At 50.1% G+C, this 21544-nt stretch overlaps 1 protein-coding gene across 7 annotated transcripts in view; it reads right to left on the bottom strand.

Annotated features, from left to right (window-relative positions):
* Positions 1–21544, bottom strand: part of RNF123 (ring finger protein 123) — a 47499-nt gene that overhangs the window by 12336 nt on the left and 13619 nt on the right. For all 7 annotated transcript variants that reach the window (XM_072935016.1, XM_030283504.4, XM_032750756.3 and 4 more), the window contains 22 exons: positions 21414–21506; positions 21148–21221; positions 20594–20711; positions 20018–20117; positions 19514–19575; positions 19353–19424; positions 18554–18674; positions 17635–17736; positions 16351–16457; positions 15642–15840; positions 14879–15024; positions 14608–14691; positions 14192–14299; positions 11471–11648; positions 10434–10508; positions 9944–10031; positions 9597–9684; positions 9389–9473; positions 2300–2439; positions 1963–2151; positions 402–477; positions 163–247 (listed from right to left, as the gene is read on the bottom strand). In XM_072935016.1, the coding sequence (XP_072791117.1) occupies positions 163–247; positions 402–477; positions 1963–2151; positions 2300–2439; positions 9389–9473; positions 9597–9684; positions 9944–10031; positions 10434–10508; positions 11471–11648; positions 14192–14299; positions 14608–14691; positions 14879–15024; positions 15642–15840; positions 16351–16457; positions 17635–17736; positions 18554–18674; positions 19353–19424; positions 19514–19575; positions 20018–20117; positions 20594–20711; positions 21148–21221; positions 21414–21506 (2390 nt within the window). The remainder of the gene's footprint in view (positions 1–162; positions 248–401; positions 478–1962; positions 2152–2299; positions 2440–9388; positions 9474–9596; positions 9685–9943; positions 10032–10433; positions 10509–11470; positions 11649–14191; positions 14300–14607; positions 14692–14878; positions 15025–15641; positions 15841–16350; positions 16458–17634; positions 17737–18553; positions 18675–19352; positions 19425–19513; positions 19576–20017; positions 20118–20593; positions 20712–21147; positions 21222–21413; positions 21507–21544) is intronic.

Genomic DNA, 21544 nt, shown 5'->3' with positions numbered 1-21544 from the left:
ATGTGGCTCTTTGGTTTCTGCCTGCTCCACACTCATCAGCTTCACCTCACTTTAGTCTCCACACCCCATGCTGCTCCTGCAACATCTCCCATGCTTCACTGCAGCACCCAGAGCAGTGCCACACACAGAGCCCCTGTGTTTTGGAAGGCAAAAGCCACTCACCCCTGAACATCAGTGTCCACCAGCAGCCGGACCAGTATCCCTGTCACAGCCACAAGGATTGGGTAATGGTCCACACTCTCCAGCCCTATGGAAGCAAAAGAGAAAGGTCAGAGCTTCTGCCACCGTGTGACAGGCAGAGCAGGGCAGGTCTGATCCCATCCAGCTCTGCACTAACCTTCAGTCCAAGCCATCCCTCCCTTCCCAAGGGCACACTCCCAGCATGTTCTCCATGGACTCACCCGGCAGACGGAGGTTGACCACTCTGTCAAACAAGTTCCTTTCAGCTGTCACACGGTTCAGCACCTGGTTCAAGAGCTGTGTAGGGAAAAGCAGAGAGGGTTTGTATTTTCTGGATGGGCCTTCCTGTGAGCAGCATGTCCTTATAGTCTGGAATAAGTGTCTGAGAGCTGGTGGATGCACAGAGGGAGACTCACAGCACACACCTAGCTTGGCCCTGGCATGGAAGGAGTGGTAGCACATCACAGTGGTTGTACCAGACCAAAACCTCCCAGGGAAGAGTCAGTCTGAGGTCAAGACAGCTGAGTGTCAGCACCTGCCACCTAAATCTGAATTCCCACCTGCAGAAGCCAAGCTACTTCTGCAGATAAAAGCTCCTGGCAAGCAGAAGCTACAGCCCCCACAACAGCCAGAACCTGTGAAGAGTGAACTGGCAGCCGTGGGCAAAAGCACTGTCAGCAGGGTGAAGCACAGTCCAGGTCCTGGCCTGCCTGGAGCTGGCAGCAGGATGGACCTACCAGCTCTGAAGCACAGGGTGAGTGCAGAGAGCAATCTGCAGAGATGGAATCAGCTGTGACCACACTTAATTAGCCACCATTAGCTCTTACCCAAACCCCCAGGGGGATGAGTAGGGACTGCTCCAGGCTTGACATACTGCTCCATCTCTCAAATGCAAAATCCCTCTTCCTGCTGCCCCAATGAACAACAGTAGAACACTGCACCCCTCTGTGGGCCTGGTCAGTGGTGGCACACAGCTTCATAACAGCAACAGGTAGCAAAGAGGAAGCTGCAGCACCCCACTGTGTGCTGCACATTCCCCAGCTTGCCTAAGCTGCCTGCTAAGGGCCTCTCACTTTCCTCCTCACTCAGCTGAGCACTTCCCTCATGATTATGGTACCAGACTCTGCTACCTCTCACTTTGCTTCACCTGCTCAGAGCTCTGAGCCCAAAGTACCAACCTTCGTGGTATTGCTAAGGTACAACCAACTGCTCACCACCAATCCAGCATGTACAAGGGCTGTCTGCCCTCAGGGCTTTCCAGGACTGCTCATGCTTTAGAAAAGAAATTAATTTACTGGAGCCTAAGGGGTGTTGTGAGCTGGAATGGGGCTGTCCCAGTGGCAGGAAAGTGGAGACATTTACTACCAAATTCTAGGACTGAGGGATAAAGGACCAAGATGCCTGCCCAAACACTGGAGTGTGTGCCCCGTGAAACTGGCTACACTCTCCACAGCTCCTTACCAAGAAATATCACATCTTCTCTCTAGATTTCATGGCACTGCTTGTCACAGGAGAATGCAGCATTTACTGGCCCCTCATAAGGAAGATTGAAGCAGCTGTCACCCTCCCTCCCCATAGAAGTAGAAATCAGCTGTGACCAGAGCAGTTGCAAAGGAGGGGAGCAGTTGATACGTAGAGATTTTAGGGAGCACCACCTGTTCTTCAGCAGCTGTAAGTACTACAGCACTTGCAACAGGAGCCCCCGGTTCACCACACACCACACAAAGTGGGCAGAGGGTTCCCCATGCCCCTCCAGATGCTGCTTCTTCACACAGACGCTACCTGGGCAAGCCTCCGGAGCAGCAGCTCTGACGACGGGCGATTCCAGTCGAGGAAGATCTCTGGTGCCAGTGTGACAGTCATTTCCAGCACCCTGAGCAGGCTCACCGACAGGTCAAAGCAGGTGGCACACACCTTCAGCTGCCGGCTGTCCACGAAGTTCCTCTCCAGGCGCTCTGCTGCCTGCTGGATCTGCCAAGCAACGGAGACAGCTTAAAAAGGAGCCCCTTCCCAAAAGGAGGGCTGAGACCCCCAGCCCAGTGAGTTGTGCCTTGAGCCCCTCTGTGTGCAGGACACAGCACCATCGAGTGCTGCATCCCAGAGCACTGTGCACACCCACCTCCTGAATCATGCCAATGAACTCGGAGAAGGCCCAGTTCAGCTGGTTGAGGACGCTGTTGAGGAAGCTGGGGGCCAGGTCACGGTCACTGCGGAGCAGGTGTGCCATGTGCCGCTGCAGCAAGGTGGAGGGACACGGCTCTGAAACCAGACAGCGACAGCTTCAGTGGCTTGCTCCCGGGGCAGCCACGACTCAGGGGCAAGGGCAGGCTGAGAGACCAGTCCTGGGCTTGGGAAATGTTGGCTTGTGCCTTCCAGTAAGCAGAGATGGCAGGACACTGGGAGCTGGCACAAGGACTATTCTGAGCAGTGATCATGCCTGTTGGGCCCCCCAGCACTTATTTCCAATGCCAGCCTGAATTAGCCAGGGAAGAGCCCTGTGTGCTTGCTGCTGCCTACATGCGCAGCAGCACTGCCCTGCAGCTCAGAGCATCCCTCTTGCTCAGCTCTGCAGAGGCCCATGGTCAGCTCAACATTAATTGCTCGATACCAGTGTGGCAGCAGCTGCCCGGAGCCAGCACAGCCACCCTGGCCTCACATGGCTGTGCCTGTCTGCCTGTGTGTGGGGAGGAAGGTAACCAGTAAATCCCGCTCCTGAGAGGCTTCTGTATGGAGCTGAGGCTGGTTCTGCCCTTAGCAGGCTCAGGTAGAGCTGCCCACACTCCCCAGCCAGGTTCAGCCCAAGCACAGACACATCCCCGTGGTTTTGTGGCATCTCATCTCTGGACTTCCTCACTACCAAGACCACAGATGAGGTAAGGGCCAGCAGCTGGGAAGCAGAGTCAAGGCTGTGTTGGGACACCAGCCCCCATGGATGGGCAGGGAAAAGAAGGGGGCACAAATGGGACAGATTCTGCTCACCAGCAGAAGTATCCACTGTCAGCAAGAAGCTCACAAAACATTAAATATGACAAGGGAAGGGTATAGGAGTTCAGCTGAAAACTCAGAGCTTGAAAAGAGAAACTTGAGCAGATTTACCAACTATAGCGAAAAACCCCAGTCTAACTACAATTTCCTCTACTAGAAGCTATTAGAAACAGCAGGTGGAAACCCTGGCAGCACCAGAGGATGCCCAGAGGAACAAGCTGTGCTGTAACTGCAGAAGCTCTCTGGGGTTGCAGCCTACTCCAAAGGCCAGCATGGCAAAGCAAACACAAGACAACTTCCATCACATCTGTAGGAATCAAGAAGCAAGGCATAACTACAGGCAGATTTCCAGCTGGGATTAGCAAAGCCAGGGAGGGATGACAGGAGACCATAATCTGAAATGGAAACAGGACAAATTATTCTGTGAATACCCACTAGCAAGTGCAATGAACTTCTGTTATTATGGAGGACACTCACTGAATCTCACAGTGCACAATCATCCCAAGCAGGCCAGTGGCCCAGCTTTGATCCTGCCTAAAAGCTAATTTTTGGGAGGGATTTCATCACAACAAATGTCTTTGATGTCCTACTCCCATCCACACGTACGTTCCAAGCCTTTGGCTACACGTGGCTCAGGGACTGGCCAAGCCAGACGTCCTTTTTACATATTTATTGGTCCTCTGGGGATTTCTTGCCCAGAGTCCTCTGAAACTGTGTAAGCCTTTAGTATTAAACATGTCCCAGAGCAACATTCCACAGTTCTGCTATGTGTAGCGGGAGGAATTCTGATTGGAGTTTGGCTCCTACTCGCTTTATCTGTTAATATTTATTCTCTGTAACTCCTTCCTTCTGATGTAAGAGACAGCAAGATGCTCCTCTCCAGTCACTTCCTCCAATAAGCTGTGATTCCAGACTTTCATGACAGTCTTTTAAACAGGATCAGCCTCAGCCAGTGCAGTTTCTCCCACTGACACTGTCCCATCTTTGTCCCTTTTGCCCCACCTCCCTGAAGCCAAACATCTCTCCCAGAGTTTCTTTGTAGAGGTGGAATCAGAACACATGCAGCATTCAAACCACAAGCGCGTGGCAGATTTGCACAAAGGCATAATGTGGTTTTGGTTTTGTTCTGGTTTGCTTTTCTCATAATTCCTGTTGTGTAATTTGTTCCTTGGGCTGAACATCAAGTTGCTCTTCTCTAAAAGATTACAATAAGTTGCCAGTTCAAGGATAACCCTCAGGAACTGATCCAGAGGGACAAGAGGAGAAGCTGATGCTGAATTCTATTCATGTTTTCTCTCCCAGTCATTCAGAATTGAAAGGTCTTCTTGCACGGTTAAGTTTTTAGTGTCTTCTTTTCCCCAGCCTCCCTTCAGCATGTAAAAACTGCTTTTTGTTAAAATTGCTGAAGTATTAGTCTTTTTCCAGCCTTCAAGAACCAAAGCAATTCTAGGCTGAGATCACCACTCCTCATGGAAGAACTCTGCATGTTGTCCTGCTGGTCTGCTGCCAAAGCCTCTTTTATTAACACTGCAAGTCAGGACAGATCCCAGGATGAGCTGCCCAGCCAAAGTCTACCTCATTTGAAGGCAGCTTTGTTTTTTTGAAGGATGCTCCTATGCTTGTAATTACTTGCTTTATCCTGGTTTTCAGTCAATGGCTATTTTCTCACAGTCTTTTGTCAATGAGTGGTGTGATTCTGCAATTCTGGGTTCTTAAATGCCTTCCCTGGCGCTGGCAGACTGTGCCAGACTACAAGAGCACTGAAAACTGGTGCCTTTTGTCAAACCTCTCCACAGGTAAATGGGTTTACTGAAGGTTTTAAAGCTAACACCAGGAAACAATTATTTCCTTGACTTTTGTTGATCCCAAGAGGATTCTGAGTCTAAAGATGCTAAGATCATTGCTACTCTTTGAAAGCAACATAAGGAACAAGCCCTGGAATACTGCACAAACAGCTTAATTCCTTGCACAAGATCCCAGATGAGGTAATTATTACTGGTATCCAAAACCCAGTCCTGGTGCTGTGTCCATCTTCATTTCCAATATGTTCACCTTTGCTGGGACATTCCCACCCACCTCAGTTACCTCCTGGGCAATGCCACATCCCTTATGTGCCACTGCAGGCAGGGATGTCATTCCACAGGGAGCCTGTGGATACTCAGTGATGGGGAAACTATCTTGATCCTGGCACTAGGAAGTCATCAATGCTTCAAAATTTGTACCTCCCTAATACAAAAGCCACTCAATCTTGGCTTAGCCTTCATTATGACAGATAAACATCAGTCATTAGAAGAGAAATTGGCAGTTTTTCAAGGTCAGAAATTTTGACCTCAATACATTTAATGTGGGCAAGAGTGTGGAACCAAGGGGTTGTAGATACATCCAATGTTTCCGCAACAGAAACTTCCCTGCAAAAATATAAACAGAATAGAGGAAAAGAAAATCTAAGTAGGGGAAACTGTGAATTAAAACACAGAGTTCTTTAAGAAGATTATGAGGGAGCCAGAAATCCCAGTGCTTGCATGGGGTTTCTGGCTGAGAGAAACCAGCAGATGAAGCAAAGACATAAGTTAAAACATAGGAGGTAAAGTGAACATAATAAAACATAGGTAATGGTAGGCAAAAGCAAGGAGAAAAGGGGTAATAGATGGAGAAAACATAAAAAACATCCTTGACTGCCCATGGTAATGCGAAGTGTTTTCAACTATAGGAAAAAATATAGCAGAATTATTTAATAGAAATAGTAATGGCAGAAAGTCTAACAGTAGCAGAAGCCCATTATTAGAGAGAGTTAAAAATTAATAAAGCAGGCAAAGTGGAAGCCTTCAATAAGTGCTCCTACTAGATAATGGTAAAGAAGGAGTCACGTGCTTTCATCACAGGAAGGTAATTATGTACTTTTATAGTTCACTAATGACCCAGCAAGATTTCTAACAGGGCTAATTGTGAGACCCCTCGGTCAGCAGCCTGAGGGGGTCTCTGGACACAGCAGCATTTACAGCAGAGCTTGAGCACAGAAGGGGAAAGCCCCAAATGGACCAGATTCAGAAGTAAAGCAGTTCCATCCAACACCAATCTGTGTTTTTAAAAGGCTCCAGATGGGCCTGTGAGCCCACGTCAACGCGCCCATTCGGAGACGCATTTAGAGAGGACCAAGGGCAGGCTGCAGGGCGAGGCAGAGGAAAGCAGGCAGCACCCGGGGGATGAGATATCCACAAGGCTGAGTGTGAGGCATCAGGATGGCCCAGGGCTCCTGGGATCCACGTGTGCCTCCAAAGCAAAGCCCTGGCAAACCGGCAAATGTGAGTTTTGGCTCCATATCCAGCACATCAGGGAAGGTTCCCACCTGCATGGCACCAAACCTCTGGGGCTGCTAAAAACATGGCAGGGCTCACCAAAAAGCAAAACACCTCCCTGAATAAGACAGAAAGGCCACACATTTTTCACCTCTGAAAAGGACCAAGAAATGGGTTTACCATGGTACACAAGTGTTTCTGAAGAATAAAATGTTGTAAAGCAGAGAAAGGCAGAGCACCAGCAGTACAAGACAGAAGGTGAGGTTATGTAGGGGAAATGGCTTCAAACTGAGAGGAAGCAGGTTTAGATTAGATATCAGGAAAAAATTCTTTACTCTGAGGGTGGTGAGGCCCTTGCACAGGTTGCACCAAGAAGTTATGGACTCCCCATCCCTGAAAGTGTTTAGAGCCAAGTTGGACAGGGTTTGGAGCCACCTGGTCTAGTGGAAAGTGTCTCTGCTCATGGCAGGGGGTTGGAACAAGAATGAGCTTTAAGGTTCCTTCTAATCCAAACCATTCTATGACTCCCATCAGGAATCGTAAGTTATGAATTTATTTCTGAGGGTGAGCAATCACCATCAGAAGGGCTTGGACAGTTCAACTTCTACCAGCTGATGCTTTTGGTAATGTCAGATCAAGGTGGGATCTCCTCCTGAAAGTCCTCTTCAGCTTAGGCAATTTGCTGGACTTGGGAAAGGAACATGGGTGAACTCTCCGGCCTGTGTTGCACAACATCTCAGCTTGATGATCTCATGGTCCCACCTACCTTCCCTCGACCTGAGGTGTGTGGGCAGAAGGCCTGGGGCAGAGCAACCCTGTGATACAATCTGAAGCCACAGTGCAGCTCTTGCTTTTCCAAGCCAGGCTGGGCCCAGCTCCTGCTGTGCATGCCAGGACAGCACCTGGCCTTGCCTAAAGTCATGGTGAAATCAAAACAAGTCCCTGCAGCACAACTGAGCACAACTACCCCAGCTCTGAACAGCCCCGTCTGCTCTCGGGAGCCAAACTGAGGCAGAGCTCTGCTTGCATGAGAGATGCTCAGTGCCAGCGGAGCTGATGAATAATTCTAGGAACAAGCAGGGACACAGATGGCCTTTCTGAGCCTCTGCCCCCTTGGGCTAAGCCAGACAGCATCCATTGCTCACCCTCAGTGAGCATGGGCAAGAGGCAGCAAGAGGAGACCAAGTAGTCTGTGCTCTGGATGTTTCATGGATGTTGTGAGGCAGCCTGGCAAACCTCCCCAACCTGTGCAGTCTTCCAAGGAAGCATCCCAAAAGCAGACAAGGCTGGAGCATCAGAGAAGAGGTATTTGCCCACTCTCCCTTCAGATTGGCCTGCAGCAGCCGACCCAGACAAACAGGGATTTCCTTAGCTCAGCAGTTTGTCCCATTGACTCTGCCAGTGCTCAAACTGCAACAAGGTGAAGACTGATGGGTGTGAAGAGGAGGGGGGGTCATCTCCTCCTCCTTCCCTGGGCAGCATCTCAAGGACACCTCTGAGTCCCCTGTCCCTCTTCAATTAAATCAGCATTCATGATTGATTTGGTTGAGCCTTAAAATAGCCCTCCCAAGAGTAAGTTCCCAGTAGCCAGCAGGGTCACTCTGGGCTCAGGCTCAGACTGTGTGGAGCCACACGATGTGTGGAGCAAGGCCTCAACAGCTGAGCAGCTCTGCTGCTGCCACAGAGCTCCTCAGGATGGGCTGAGCTCAGTTACCACTCCACAGGACTGGAGACAGCCACTCAGTGCCTTGGTTGTGCAGTAGGAGAGTGAGAGGACAGCCATGAGATCTCTCCTGCATGTGTGCCAGGGCTTCTCCATCTCATCTCAGGATGAGAGGAACCCCTCCAGCAGGGTTCTGACCCCAGAGGTAACCCTGGTAAAACAGGTGCAAGAGCAGGTTCATGATGCAGCCTCAGAGACTGACACATGGGCACAGCCCCCCTGGCTTCTCCTGGGGATGGAACTGAGGAAAACAAGCACTTGTGAAGCTCTCTGCCTACCAAGAAGGGTCTCTAGGCAGAAGAGGGGAAGCGGGGAGCTCTCTAAAACTACTCCACCAGACAAGAGAAGGTCACACAACAAACTTACTCTGGAAACTAGCAACAGAGAGATCTCCTGGGCACCATGGGCAGGAGAAAGTAAAGAGAACAAGAGTGCTATTAGAACAGACAGGCAGCTCCCTGGACAGAGCTCAGCATACACCTCCATGTGCCACCTGTCCTTCTGTCCCCTACCCCTGCGCAGCTCTCCAGGATCAAAGTCTGGCACAAAGCCTTTTCCACAGCAAAGGGGCACAGGAATGTATCCACACAAGCCCAGAACCTGTGAGGGTAAAGCTGGGGACATGATCTTCAGCTCAAGAAACGCAACTTCTCCCCACATCTTTCTCAGCCACAACAGAGCTGAGAAACCCCTCAGCCCAGTGACAGTGCTGAGTACCAAATTGCAGGGCCCAAGGCAGGACAGGCTCTGCCAGGCTCTGAGAGATGCCAGGATAAAACATTCCCTGATTGCAAACTTGCACAGTGCCCTGTCTCCTTGGGCACCTGCTCCCTCTCACAGGGCACCTGCTGCTTGGCAAATGTGACAGCTCTTTCCCACAGCAGCTGTTCACTGTGCACAGGGCAGAGCATTCTCTCAGGCTAAAACTCTGGTAAGGATGCAGTCCTGGGCCTCCTCTCCTTTGGAGGGCAGAACCTCTACTTATGATGGGTCTAACTCATCATTTGGCATACCCAAATCACCAGTAGAGAGGCTGGGGATGGCCAGGCTGTAAAAACCAGGTCTGGATATTTGGCCAGGAACATCCTACTTTGGCACCTGTCCCAACAGCTGGCCTGGCCCACAGAGACAGCTGCTAAGGAAGAGAGGCTGGTCCTCCCTCAGCACCCTCAGAGCCCTGAGTGCCAATCCCTGCCCCACTCACTCTGCAGGCTGGGGAGGCTGGCATCCTCAGGCTTGGTTTTCAGCAGGTGTGGGAGCCGTGTGTATCTGTACCCAAAGCCACAGCCCTGGCAAAAGAGGTAAGGAAAGATCTTAGAAGCTGAAAAACAGTTTTACTGCTACTGGAAAGTGAAATGTTCAGTGTCCCAGCAGCCCCAGGTGCTGAGAGGGGGAGGATGCAGGATGCTCACCCGCCACAGCCTGACGAGGATCCAGTTGGTCTGTGCCCAGGGTCGCTGCTCATAGGGAGCCAGGAGGTTCTTCATCATGGAGATCCGCCTGCCAGACAGGGCCACAGGTCAGCCCACAGGGTTTGGGAACAGGAGGTTAAACAGGACACACCGTAGGACCCGTAAAGCTGGGGCAGAGCAAAGCCACTGGTAAAAGAGTGACAGAAGGCTCCCAAATCAATTCCACCACCCTGCTGGCAACTTGTGGACCCTCAGTGGTGCTCGGCAGCCCTCCTGCTCACTCACCCAGCCCTGCCACCACCCCAGCCCTGCCCCAGCTCCTCAGGAACAGGCAGGGCAGCACTTACTGTTCTTCTGGGATCCTCTCTACAGCACGCAGCGAGTGGGGGTAGCAGACGTAGCTGGCCAACGCCTGCATCAGGGAGTCACGGATGTCTGGGGAGGAATGACAAGGGACTAGGCCAGGCACCCAAACACACAGCACACCAGGGAGCACCTGAATGCCACTGCCTGGGAGGGACTGGCCCTCATGTAGAGGCACATTGTCCCTGCTGACACAGAGAGCATACTTAGGCGCAAACAGCTAAGAAATAAGCCCAAACTGGATATGCAGGTAGCTGGGACATGAGTCCTGCCCTCAAAAGGGTGTCCTAGGTCATGTATCTACCCTGCAATAAGCAGGGTAAGGACAGTACCCAGCCTCATTTTGAATGTGGAGGCACAAGCACTGAACAGATTCAGCAGACAGATCCCAGTAGAAGCCTGGTGAGCCACTGGCAGTGGCACTGGCCAGACCCGTGACATTATCACCCCAAAAGCACAGGAATGCAGCCTCACCTGTGCCCACAATCCTCGAGTCAGCAAAATGCTTGGCCAGGATGGCAGCAAGGCGCATAAGGGTCTCTTCATAGCCTGCAAGACACAGAGGGAGCAGGGTCATGGCAACAGCCTGAGGGGCAGCCCTGTGGTCCCAATGGTCCCATGGACATGGCACAGGCCATGGAAAGAACTTCTGCTAACTGCAGCTTAGTTGTGTGTCCAATTGTCAAAACAGAGAGCTGGGAAGACACATTCACTTCCAGGAGAGCAGAGATTGAAACAGTTATTTAGGGAACGATAAAACCATGCAATAGAGGTGGATGTCAAGGGAGAAGTGTCTGGTGCAGAAGAGGCTGAGCAACACAAAGAGCACCCTAGGTCTATGCAGAAATGTCACGTCCAGCCTGCATGCACTGTAGAAATTGCTACTGCTCAAGTCTGCTCTTGCCCAAACAAGAGCACTTCAGCTATGCCCTGTTGGTGGTAACAGAAGTTTTTCTTACGTTCATGGGCTCTGGAAAGCACAGAACTATTTGCTAAGAGCTCAGAGAGTTCCTTTAGTCAGAAAAGCACAGAATGTGCACGGACGGAAAATCCACCTAAACTCAGACTCTTGGCATCAAGTGGGTGGTCATCTGCATAGGAACATCTTCAAATCCCAGGGAAATTCAAAAGCAGTCCCAATTTCTGCACACATGGCACATCCTCTCCCACCCAGAAACCAGAAGGCCATGGTAGAAATTGCTGAGGCAATCACATCTTACAGCACCCCAGCGCATTCCTGATACCTCATTGGAAACACAATCCATAGTTGCCAGTAATTTTCACTACAGCCAGTTCTGTGACAGCTTCAGACGAGGCATGGGCTCCCTTACCTGAGCACAGTGACCACAGCTCACCACCTGCCCCACAGCTCAGACAATGCACTGGTGCAGCACATCACAACCACGAACGGACACAGGAAGGAAGATGCCCAACTACACCTACACCATAAAGATGTGGCTTGCTTTAGATTTTATCAGGCCAGAATCAGGGAGCTGTCCCCATCCCCTCACCTGGAAGTTCCTCCATGCTGTTGACAGGGCTGAAGTAGTTCTTGAGTGCACTGTAGCTGTTCATAGCCACGCTGAGGTAGAATTCCGGCATGAAAGCGAAAAGTGAGCCCGTCCTGTCGCCGTGCTCAATGGTGCGGATGCACACTCGCAGCAGCCAGTAGATATCCTGCATCTTCTCCTGTCCAGAAAGAACACAATTCCCAGTCAGCTGACAGCTTCTCTTGGGAGAAACAACAACCAGCATCACACTCAGACCTCAGAAACATCCCCATATTTGAGATCTTGCTCAGACATCTTACTGCTCTAAGATCAGTAACCAGAGCTGTGCCTGGTCTTCCCATAGAGCCACAGAAGTGACATCTGGAAGAAACAATCAGAGATCTCTACACCAACCTCAAGCACAGAGCATGACACTAACCAATGTGACGGTTTTGTCTCACCAAGCCTTGAGACCCTCCAAGCACCACTCCTTACCAGGGCATATGCAACCACACAGGCCTGGCAAACAAGCATGTGAGTTTTGATTTCAAGGACACTGCTGAAGGAAAGCAGGCACTAGCACTTTCCAGAAATCTGCTGGAAAGAAAGCTGGTCCATTGTAGGGATTTAAATAGGAACAGGCTGAAATGCTCACACCAGCTCAGATCTTTGCAATAGGCAGCCACAGCCCTTCAGGTTCTGTGCCAGCCATTCAACCAGATTTACTGTCTTAAGGAACATCAGCCTCTTGTCTCTCTAAACAACAATCAGAGGGTCCTAAATTAAAAACAGGAAATTTAAGGTCATCTACATAATTTTAAGCTATAAAAATGGGCGCCACCAAAGCCATAAAAATAGGAAATTTTATTTCATATCCTTCCATGCCAAGAAATAGCATAAGCAATAACTACTTGCATAAAAATAGATGGAGAAGGGTTACACTTCTAGTTTAAGAAAAAAATAAAATCCAGATAAGGCATTTCATTTGCTAAATGCCTTTTCTAAAGTACGTTGTTACCATCTTTGGGAGATTTTCATGGGTTTGTTCCGTAAATTAGGCTGAACTAGTATGAATCAACTAAACTGACTAACAGACATCTTTTTCTCAACACTGACCCACATCTCAGCCAAAGTGTTACTTTCAGGATAAAAAACAACTGTGCAGAACAACATTAAGGTTGAAAAACCTGCATTTGGCTTTAAGATTTGATAACCTCAAACACAATTTCAGGTATTGCCAAGTTAGAAGAAAGCCTACACCAAGAGCATACAAAGATGTGATTAGCCAGTGAGATAGATAAACACAGTGTTGTAATAAAATAAGCTGTAATTCCCACTGGGATGTTCTGAAGGCAGAATTATATGCTTTAAAACTATGACTGTTTTTAAGCAGTAGCACTCCCTTTTGTCTAATTTTGAATCCTCCAGAATAAACCAGTGGCTAACTCCCTCGAGGAAGGAGCAGCCTCTGCTGTGCTCTGACACCTCAGCACAGAGCATGACTTGGCCCCTAGACAGAACCAGGCTCTTTCTCTCCAACAGCAGCAGCTGTAATAATACAGATGAGATCCTCCAGTGCACACAGTTCCCAGAGATGCAGCAGCTGCTGGATGGATGCCTCCATTGGGAAAGAGCAGGGACTTGAGATGACTATGAGATGGAGCCCTGAAGGCACAGGCTCCTCAGCACAGCCACATTCCACAAGCTCGCTGGGCCCCTGGGGCACATTCCTGCTCTCCCTGTGGGCCATGCAGGCCAGGATAGCAGCACAAGCCACAAACAGGGAAAGCTGTAACCTTCAGTCCCAGATGCTGCTGATTCATCAGGGAAGGTGACACTGCAGTCCTGGTTTAGTATGACAGTGGATCATCTAGAGACATGAATAGTGTTTCTGCGTGGGCCAGCACAGTGATACCTGCAGTGCACCCTGGCAATGCTCTCAGCCTTTCCAGAGCAATCTGGGAAGAAAGGATTATTTTCTGGCAAGCACAGGCTCTGCTAATGCAGCTGGAGAGCTTTTGCCTTGCAATCCTACTCGGGAGGGAAGGAGAGGACAAGCAAAGAGCTCGTGAGCCAGGATCAGCTACTGTAGTTTTGCCAGGTATGTTCATAGGAACTCTTCTTCCCCTCCCCGTTTACATCCTGGGACACACAAAAACCACAAAGAAAGATAGGGCAAGGCAATGGAAGTCAGGAAAAATCAGCAAAACTGTTTGTGAGAAAACACACCAGAGCTTTCATCCTGCAAAACCATTAATTTGGGGAAAATTGTGTAAATAGGCACTGCATTAGTAAATGTGGAATACACACTCTGCATAGGAGCCAAGTGAAGAAGGGAAGATTTGGATCCCACAGGCTCCAGGAAGAGCTGCAGTAGTGAGATCCCCCTGTGACACAGCACAGCTCAGGGAAATGATTCACAGTAGCCTCTATCCTCTGACATGTCTTGAGAGCTGAATCTCCCTTTGATCTGCATCCTTTTGTCTGCAGTGCCCTAAGGGAAAGCCTACAGCACCATGCAGAACTCAGATCAGACTGAGCTGATCACTATGGGACCCGGGGATCAGGAGAGGAACTAAGCCTAGAAAGGAGTCTCCGATACACAAGGGAAAAAGCAGCCCCAGAGATCACTGACATTGCTTCAACACCAGGAAAATGACACCTGTGACATGTGAGCCAAGCAGCAGAGATGCAGAGGCTCACTGGTCTCCTTTCAGCTGCTCATGTTATGCTCCTGCCCACCTTTGAATAAATGGTGACATTTATCCAAGCGAGGCGCCGGCTCAGGTGGTTGAGCTTCTCAGAGAAGACCTTTTGGCTCTTCAGCAGTTCCTCATGGATGTCTCTCCTCTGAAAAGAGTGCAGAGATGTGAGGGCAGATGTCACTGCCATTTATAGCATTCTTTTTCAGTGCTGGACAAACAATGCAAAAGCATGTATCACCTTGGGGCTAGCTGGGGAGTACTGGCAGGGGGGAAAGGGGTCAGCAGACTTTTTGTGGAGGGAGTGGGACTCAGTGCTATAAAAAGCATTTATCAGACTCAGTTGAAGCCCACAAGGCCTGATGCAGATGCTGGTACAGTTGGACAGCAGGACTTCACCCTGTCAGATACCGAGGCTCTGCCAGAGAAGGAAGCTGGGAATCCACAGACACTTACCCTCTTTGGGCAGCGGCTGATTTTTTCCTCCGTGTCTTTCAGTGCCATGGCATATTCATTCACATCATCTGACACACCAACCATCTGAAAAGCAGCAGATTTCAGCAGTAAATAATGGGTTTTTTTCACCTAAACATACAAGCATGCAAACAGAATCCCAATGAAAGCTGGCAGAAGGACAGGGCACACACAGTCACTAAATAAGCAGAAGAGTCAGTGTGGAAGCATGGACATTGGGGGAATGGATTCCTGCACAGCACGTACCACTCACCTTTCCAAGCTGCTGGTGGACACTGAGGTTGTACATCATCACTATCCCATCCAGGACTTCCAGGAGGGAGTTCTCAGTGATGGGCTGGTCTGGCTCTTCTGGGGGTCTGCCCAGTAAGAGACCCTCGTTTCCATGGGTGCCTTCAACTGCAATGCATCCCCAAGACAGGAAAGAAGTTCTTAGCATGGCATTTTGGCACCTCAGCTTCTGCCTGCTCTTCTGTGAAGCCAAAGCCCTGCTGTGTCTCTCTAACATGGAACTTCTTCCCAGCCCATAGGATTCACCAGATACCACTAGATACCACACTACCACACCATTCTCATCTTGCTGCCTCCATCAGGCTGACCTGTCAGATCTGTTCAGACTGACTCAAGTCACACAGATTCCACCACCTCAAGGCCTGTACATGCTTCAGAGGCCTCCCTGGTCCACCCAAACAGCAACAGCGCTGCTGCTGCTCACATTATCCTCTAGCTGGTCTGTCTTCAGAGCAAGTGTGGCTACAGCTGCCTCTGAACTGCCTTCCTTGCAAAGTCTCACTGCATTTGGAGGAACAAAGGCAGCATCTCCTTACACACAGAGGGGGACAACATCATCAGTGTCATGTTCAGGATGGCAAAGGGGTCTTTTGGGTGTCAGCATGCCCTGGGAACAGGAAGGAGCAATGCTGGCAGTAAGGAGATTGCGTTCCTCTGAGGAGCTGGAAGATGCCATCCTGCCAGGGCCCAGCTGGGCCATGCCAGCACACAGCAGGAGTACTCACTGTCCTCCCGTGTGCGCTGCTCCGTGCGCAGCGTGAGCACTTTGATCTTCTCCAGGGTTCCAAGGGGCCGCCGCGGGTTCATCAGGCTGACGGCTGCTGTGCTCAGGAAGCGGTTGGCCCGGCCCAGGGTGGGGGAGCTGAGCCAGGCAGGCCTGGCAAGAGCTCCACCAATGGCCAGGGCAGCAGAGGGACGCTGGGACTAGAAGGAAATGAAAGGAGAAACAGTTCCAGTTGTGTTTGGCTGCCTGCTGTTCCTCCCTTGACCCTGCAAGGACGTTGGTGTAGATGCACAGTGGCCACTGGAAGATGAGCAGGCAGGGTAGCAAATGGCTAAGTCCTTCCTCCAAGGGCACATGCCAGGCACAAACAGCACACCTGCACACCAAGAAGCTGCTCTGTCTACAGCTGCCTTGCACCTTTCCAAATGCAAGCACCAAGAACTGCCATGGAGGGGAGGCAGCACATTCAGATCAGTGGGTAATTAGAGAGCAGGGCACAGAAGATTTTGCTGCTCAAACTTGGTGCACCAAGGACTTCACTGATCTCCAGCGACTCTCATCCAAGTGCAGCTGTTTATCTGGTGGCCCATCGACTGGTTACAGTCCTGGCCCAACCCTGCATTGCTGTAAAGCAATGCCTTTCTAGGCAGAGGCCTAACTTGCTACCCCAGCACCAGGGTGAAGCACTGCAGGTGAATAACCCAACTCACCTGTGCTGCTGATGTTGCTGATTCCTCATCTTCATCAAGATCATCCATAGTCACTGCCTGCAGCTCCGCAGGGTCAATCAGGATGTTGGCTTTTGCAGCCAGGTCATCTGCACAGAGCACACCAAAGCAGTGATGAATGCAGGAGTCACTCTTCACTTACCATGACGAAGACTCATCCTCTTTCTTGCTTCTCAGCAGCAGAGAAGCAGTCAGAAAAGTTAGATGCTCTATCAGAACAAGCTCACCTGTGCCAAGCTTCCTTACAAGGAACAGATCTGCCCTTACAAAAAGAACAGAGACCAAACAGCAGCAGGTGCTGCCCTCCCAGGGCCCATTTCTGCTCCTGGTCCTACCAGCTACGAATAGGATAACTGAGGAACCAGGAGACAACCACCAGGGCCAAACTGGACTAGTGCAGGAATGGCAGCTATCTGCCTGAGCCCATTTTTTAAGCATCCAGCTCTTCCATGCTGCCCCATGATGTGTCCCTAAGTCACTAGGACTGGGACTCACACCCAGAGAAAGCCTATGCTACACTGTACAAAGCCTGAAGAATGTGTTCTTTAGTCCACAGCTCTGTCTTTACAGCTGGCCAGGACACCTTGGTAAGAAACCAGAGGAGATAATGTGGCTCTCAAGCTAAGTAATCTAATCTTAACCAGCCAGGGATCAACATGAGACAGAGAAAACAGTCCTTATCTTGCAAACACACTGGGGAAGGAGAAGAGCCATCTGAGCCAAAGGCAAGAACCATGCTAGCCAGAAACCAGAGACAAACCAAGTCCAAGGGAATGCCAAAGGGTTTCTAACCCTTGGCACAAGGCAAGCTTTGGAAGCCTAGTGCTAGAGGAGTGTGCTGCACACAAACACACAGCTGCAGTACATACACAGGGCTGCTCCTCCCTGCCCAGGGTAATGCACCAAGTAAATCCTGGGCATCCTTCATGTCCAGCAGAGCCCAGCTGATGGTCAGTGCTTTGACAGCTCCCAGCCCTTGGCTGTGGTGCAGCAGGAGCACCACACCAAAGGATATTCCCAGACTATCCCAATCCCTCCAACTGCCACATGCCCAATTCAGGGATACAAGCAGTGAACTGTTAACTTAAAGGACACTCCACCTAAGAGGTGCGGTGTCTTCTTCAAAGTAATTTGAATCTCATTAAAATTCAAGTTTCCTCTCCCCGAATTTAATCAAAATTCATTACCCACAGCTCCCTCCCTGGAATGTCTTGCACGAATTCCATCCAAGACCTGGATTCAGGTATTGGCAATGAGAGCACTTACCTTTCAGAGTCTTCTTAAGATGAGACAAAAGACCTCCAAGTCGTTGAAGGTCAAAATAATCCACCTTTCCATTATAGAAGAGTTGAGGAGGGACATAGGCCCCTAAAACAAAGGAGGAGATTATTTTTTTTCCACAAGTGGAAAGATTTGGTTTTTTGAGAGATTTTTTTTTTCCACCTGCACAGGATGTACAAAGTCGTGTAACGGCTTCTAAGCAGACCCCAGGACTCACATTTAGGACTAACATTTAGGGACAACTTTTGTTGTAATGAAAGCACAGGCCATTAAGGGAGAGGTGATTTTCACAATGGAGCAAGCATTAGATCCATGCAGAAAGAGGAGCAACCAATGGCCATCCAGAAGACTGCCAGCACTTCCTCCCTCCAGCCACAGTCACAGGGGTAAATTGGATCATTAGATAACTTGGCAGCTCTCCACCTGGCTACTCCAACTCTGCCACTTAGTCCCACAAGGATAGTAAAGCACTTAATGAGTTGAGAGAAAAGGTCAGCCTAAAGTAAGGAAAGGGAATACCAGTGGGGTCTAAGGATGGGAAAGCAACTGGCACTGATTTAGTTTCCCCTTATTTCCACAGTTTGGGAACTCCAACATCAGAAAAATATCTTTCCTGAAATTCTGACTAATGGATCACTGAGCTGCCCTTCCACAGACCCACAGTCAATAGTGGATTCTGCTCCAGAGCAGATGGGGGAATGGCAAACAGTACAGGTGTCCTTTTGCAAGTCTCAGATTTGGATGCTAACTGCAATAGATCTGCACACAGGAACTTCCCAAGGTGACAGAAGGCTCAGGCACCCATTAGAGACATAACATTTCCGATATCCTGGAAAGCACTGCCAAGAGGCAAACCTTGTCCTAATCACAGAAAAGCCTTCAAAGCCTCTCCCCCAGGCCTCACCTTCACTGCTCAGGGAAGCTGGGGTCTTTGCTTTGTGGCCATCCCAGAAGTAGCGCAGGGCAGCGATGAGCCGGTGCAGGAAGCACACCATGTACTCTGGTGGGCACAACACAGCCAAGTTCTAGGGCAAGAATGAGAATCCAGCATCAGGGCAGGTGTGAAAGTGCACCTCAGGCCAAAGGGCTACATGGAACAGGCAGAAACTTTTGTGTTCTCAGCCTTGCTAGCATCTCTAGCTTACAGCTCTGGCAGAGAGCCCAGACCTGACGGTGGGCAGTAGTTTCCACCTCTAGGAAGTCCTGGGACACACCTCTGTCACTGGTCTGACAGAGGATGAGGGATAACACACATTCCATCATGAAAGATGGGGATGAACACAGGGATGCAGGTGAAGAAAGGGTTTCCTACACAGAGGATGCCTGCCTCCCAAAGCCTCAGGCCAACAGCCTGACCCAGGGCCACAGGAACAATCCTCACCCAGGCAGTGAGGAGGATGCCAGAGCCAGCAGCCCCACTGTGGCAGAGCACTCCACAGCCACACTCCCTGAGGGGCTATAGGAGGATATTCAGCTCCCACCTAAGACTTTCCAAGGACCACTTTCCTATAAATCACTGCACAGGACTTATCTAACTTGCCTGGTTTCTAGCCACAGATCTCCCCCTCCTCATTCCTTGTCATATCTAGACCTCAGTGGATCAACTACGGGAAGCAGCCTGGCCAGAAGGGGAGAGTTCCCAGCCTAAAGGTGCAGAAAGCCCCCAGGGTCACACTTGCAGGAAGGCTGGCCCTCTGGCTTACCCCTCTGTTGCTAGCGTTTTCCTGAAGAAACTTGCGGAATTTGTTTAGGAAGATGTATCTGGAGGCTTCCCCCTGGCAGAATTAAAACCAGGTGGTAAATCTAGGATTTACAAAGCACATCACATGAAGATATTGTCAGAAAAGACCCATAGAGTGCTTACCCCTCCTCTGTCCTTGTTGTTCAGCAGCAGCTTCAGAATCTGAACCTGGAGACCTTCCACCACTAAAAGTGGGACACACATCTGCCATCAGAAAACCAGCACTGGGAGGAATTACCCCTCTTACCCCAACTGCAGTACCCTGTCCCCCGGAGAAAACCTGTCCCTCCCCAGCACAGGGGAAACAGGAAGAACCATGGACAGCAGAAAGCTAATCCCACCACTAAGAATTTTCTCTTCCACTACCTAGTAAGAAATCCATCCATAGCTAAAACACAATGCATAAGTTTGTTCCTGCCGCATCAAGGTGGGCTGCAGGTCTGTGCAGTGGGGTCCCAGCACTCCTAATATGCCATCAGAACAGAGCATGGCTGGCCCCCACCTCTGCACCACAGCCTGTCCTGGCAGGAACACAGCTGTACTTCACATGGTGACTGGGACTTAGAAACAGCTCCTGGCTGCACAGAAGGTGTGGAATCTTGGAAACTTCCCTCCTTCCCCACAAACCTTCAATGCGTTTCTTGAGCCGCTGGCAGCCTCTTTCATATGCCCGACGCCTCAGTCTCTCCTCAGCACTCTCCTCCTTCACCTCCTTACTCTCCTTGCCCTGGTTGGGGGACAGACACTGATTAGTAGGAGAGCATTACACAGGGAAAATGTCTTGCCAGAAATTCCCTTAATGCAAAATGGAGAGCAGAAACTCCCTGAAACAATGTGTCAGTGTGTGACAGCAGCTGGCAGGACACTTAAACAGGTCTCCTCCAGCCTTGTAATGAGTAATGGCAGGAGATCTTTTGAGGACACCCCAGTCAATTCCTTAAATACTGTGATGTTCGCTTCCAAATCTGTTGCCACAGAAAACTGTCCCCCCTCCCCTGTCTGAGCACCACACCTCAAACATACTCTCTAACGCGACAAAAAAGATGACAAGGGGATGGAAAAGCTCCAGCACTCAAACTGTAGGACCCACCAGTGCTAACACAGCTGGAAATAGGGACCATCCAACTTCCTCAGCCAGAAAAAGATGCAAATGGCCGGCAACAACATTTCCTCAGCCTCCTCGGTGGAAGTGCCTGTACTCACCTCCTTGGTGAAGCGGTTTGGCCACCACGTGGTGGGAATGAGCTCCTGCAAACCTGCTTCCTCCACACGCAGAGGGCTCTTGATGTAGAAGAACACAACTGAACGGAGCACATCGAAGCTGTGCTGGAGTTAAAGCAAGCACAGAAGCTACAACAGAAGGGACAGGGCATGTCTCCAGAGCTGTAGTAAAAGACTCCTTTCCAAACTACAACTGCAAGATCCAGAGGCCTCTGGAGAAGCCCCACACAGCTATCACAGCAGCTGCCGAAATGCTACCACAGAGCTGGACTGCTCTGAAAGTGCAGTCCAGTCTAAGGATATTAGAGGTCAGTCAGATAGAAATCAGTCCTGTGTGTTACTAGGATGTGAACTATGCAACACTGCTCCCTCCCCTCAAAGCATTCGTAGGAAATGGTGTCAGGTAGAGGAGACCTGAGAAATGACCTCTCAAGACAGGGTGACTTCTACCTCCCTGGACCTACAGGTCCTTGAAGTGTCTTCAGTTGCATTATTGAGGGAAGGGAATCTGAGACAGGAGGAGACACAAAGGATACAGAACATTGCTGAGTAGGTATTTCCTAGATTTCTCATGCTTCAAGACTGCAATGGTGAGCCGGAGGTAGTGGATCTAGGAAAATAGAAGAAGCAAAAGTGACTCCATCTGCAGAACACACAACTTTCCAATGGCTACAGTGTGACAGAAGTGCCATCTTTGGATCAAACAACTACAGGATCCAAAACATCATGTACCTTAGGGCAAGGGGACATAACAGAAGTTGGCTAGTCACAGATTCCTGGGGATTCAGAAATGTAAACTCACTTGTAATCCCAGGTCTGGGATGATGGGGGAGAACCTGTAAGCCCGCAGCAGGGACATCAGTAGCTGCTTGAGACACTCATGCACTTCATACTCCTGAGAAAATAAGAAACATATTTAAGAGCAACAGCAAG

The sequence above is a fragment of the Taeniopygia guttata genome, chromosome 12, assembly GCF_048771995.1.
Source record: "Taeniopygia guttata chromosome 12, bTaeGut7.mat, whole genome shotgun sequence".
Taxonomy (NCBI): domain Eukaryota; kingdom Metazoa; phylum Chordata; class Aves; order Passeriformes; family Estrildidae; genus Taeniopygia; species Taeniopygia guttata.
This window is presented reverse-complemented; position numbering and strand designations above follow the sequence as displayed.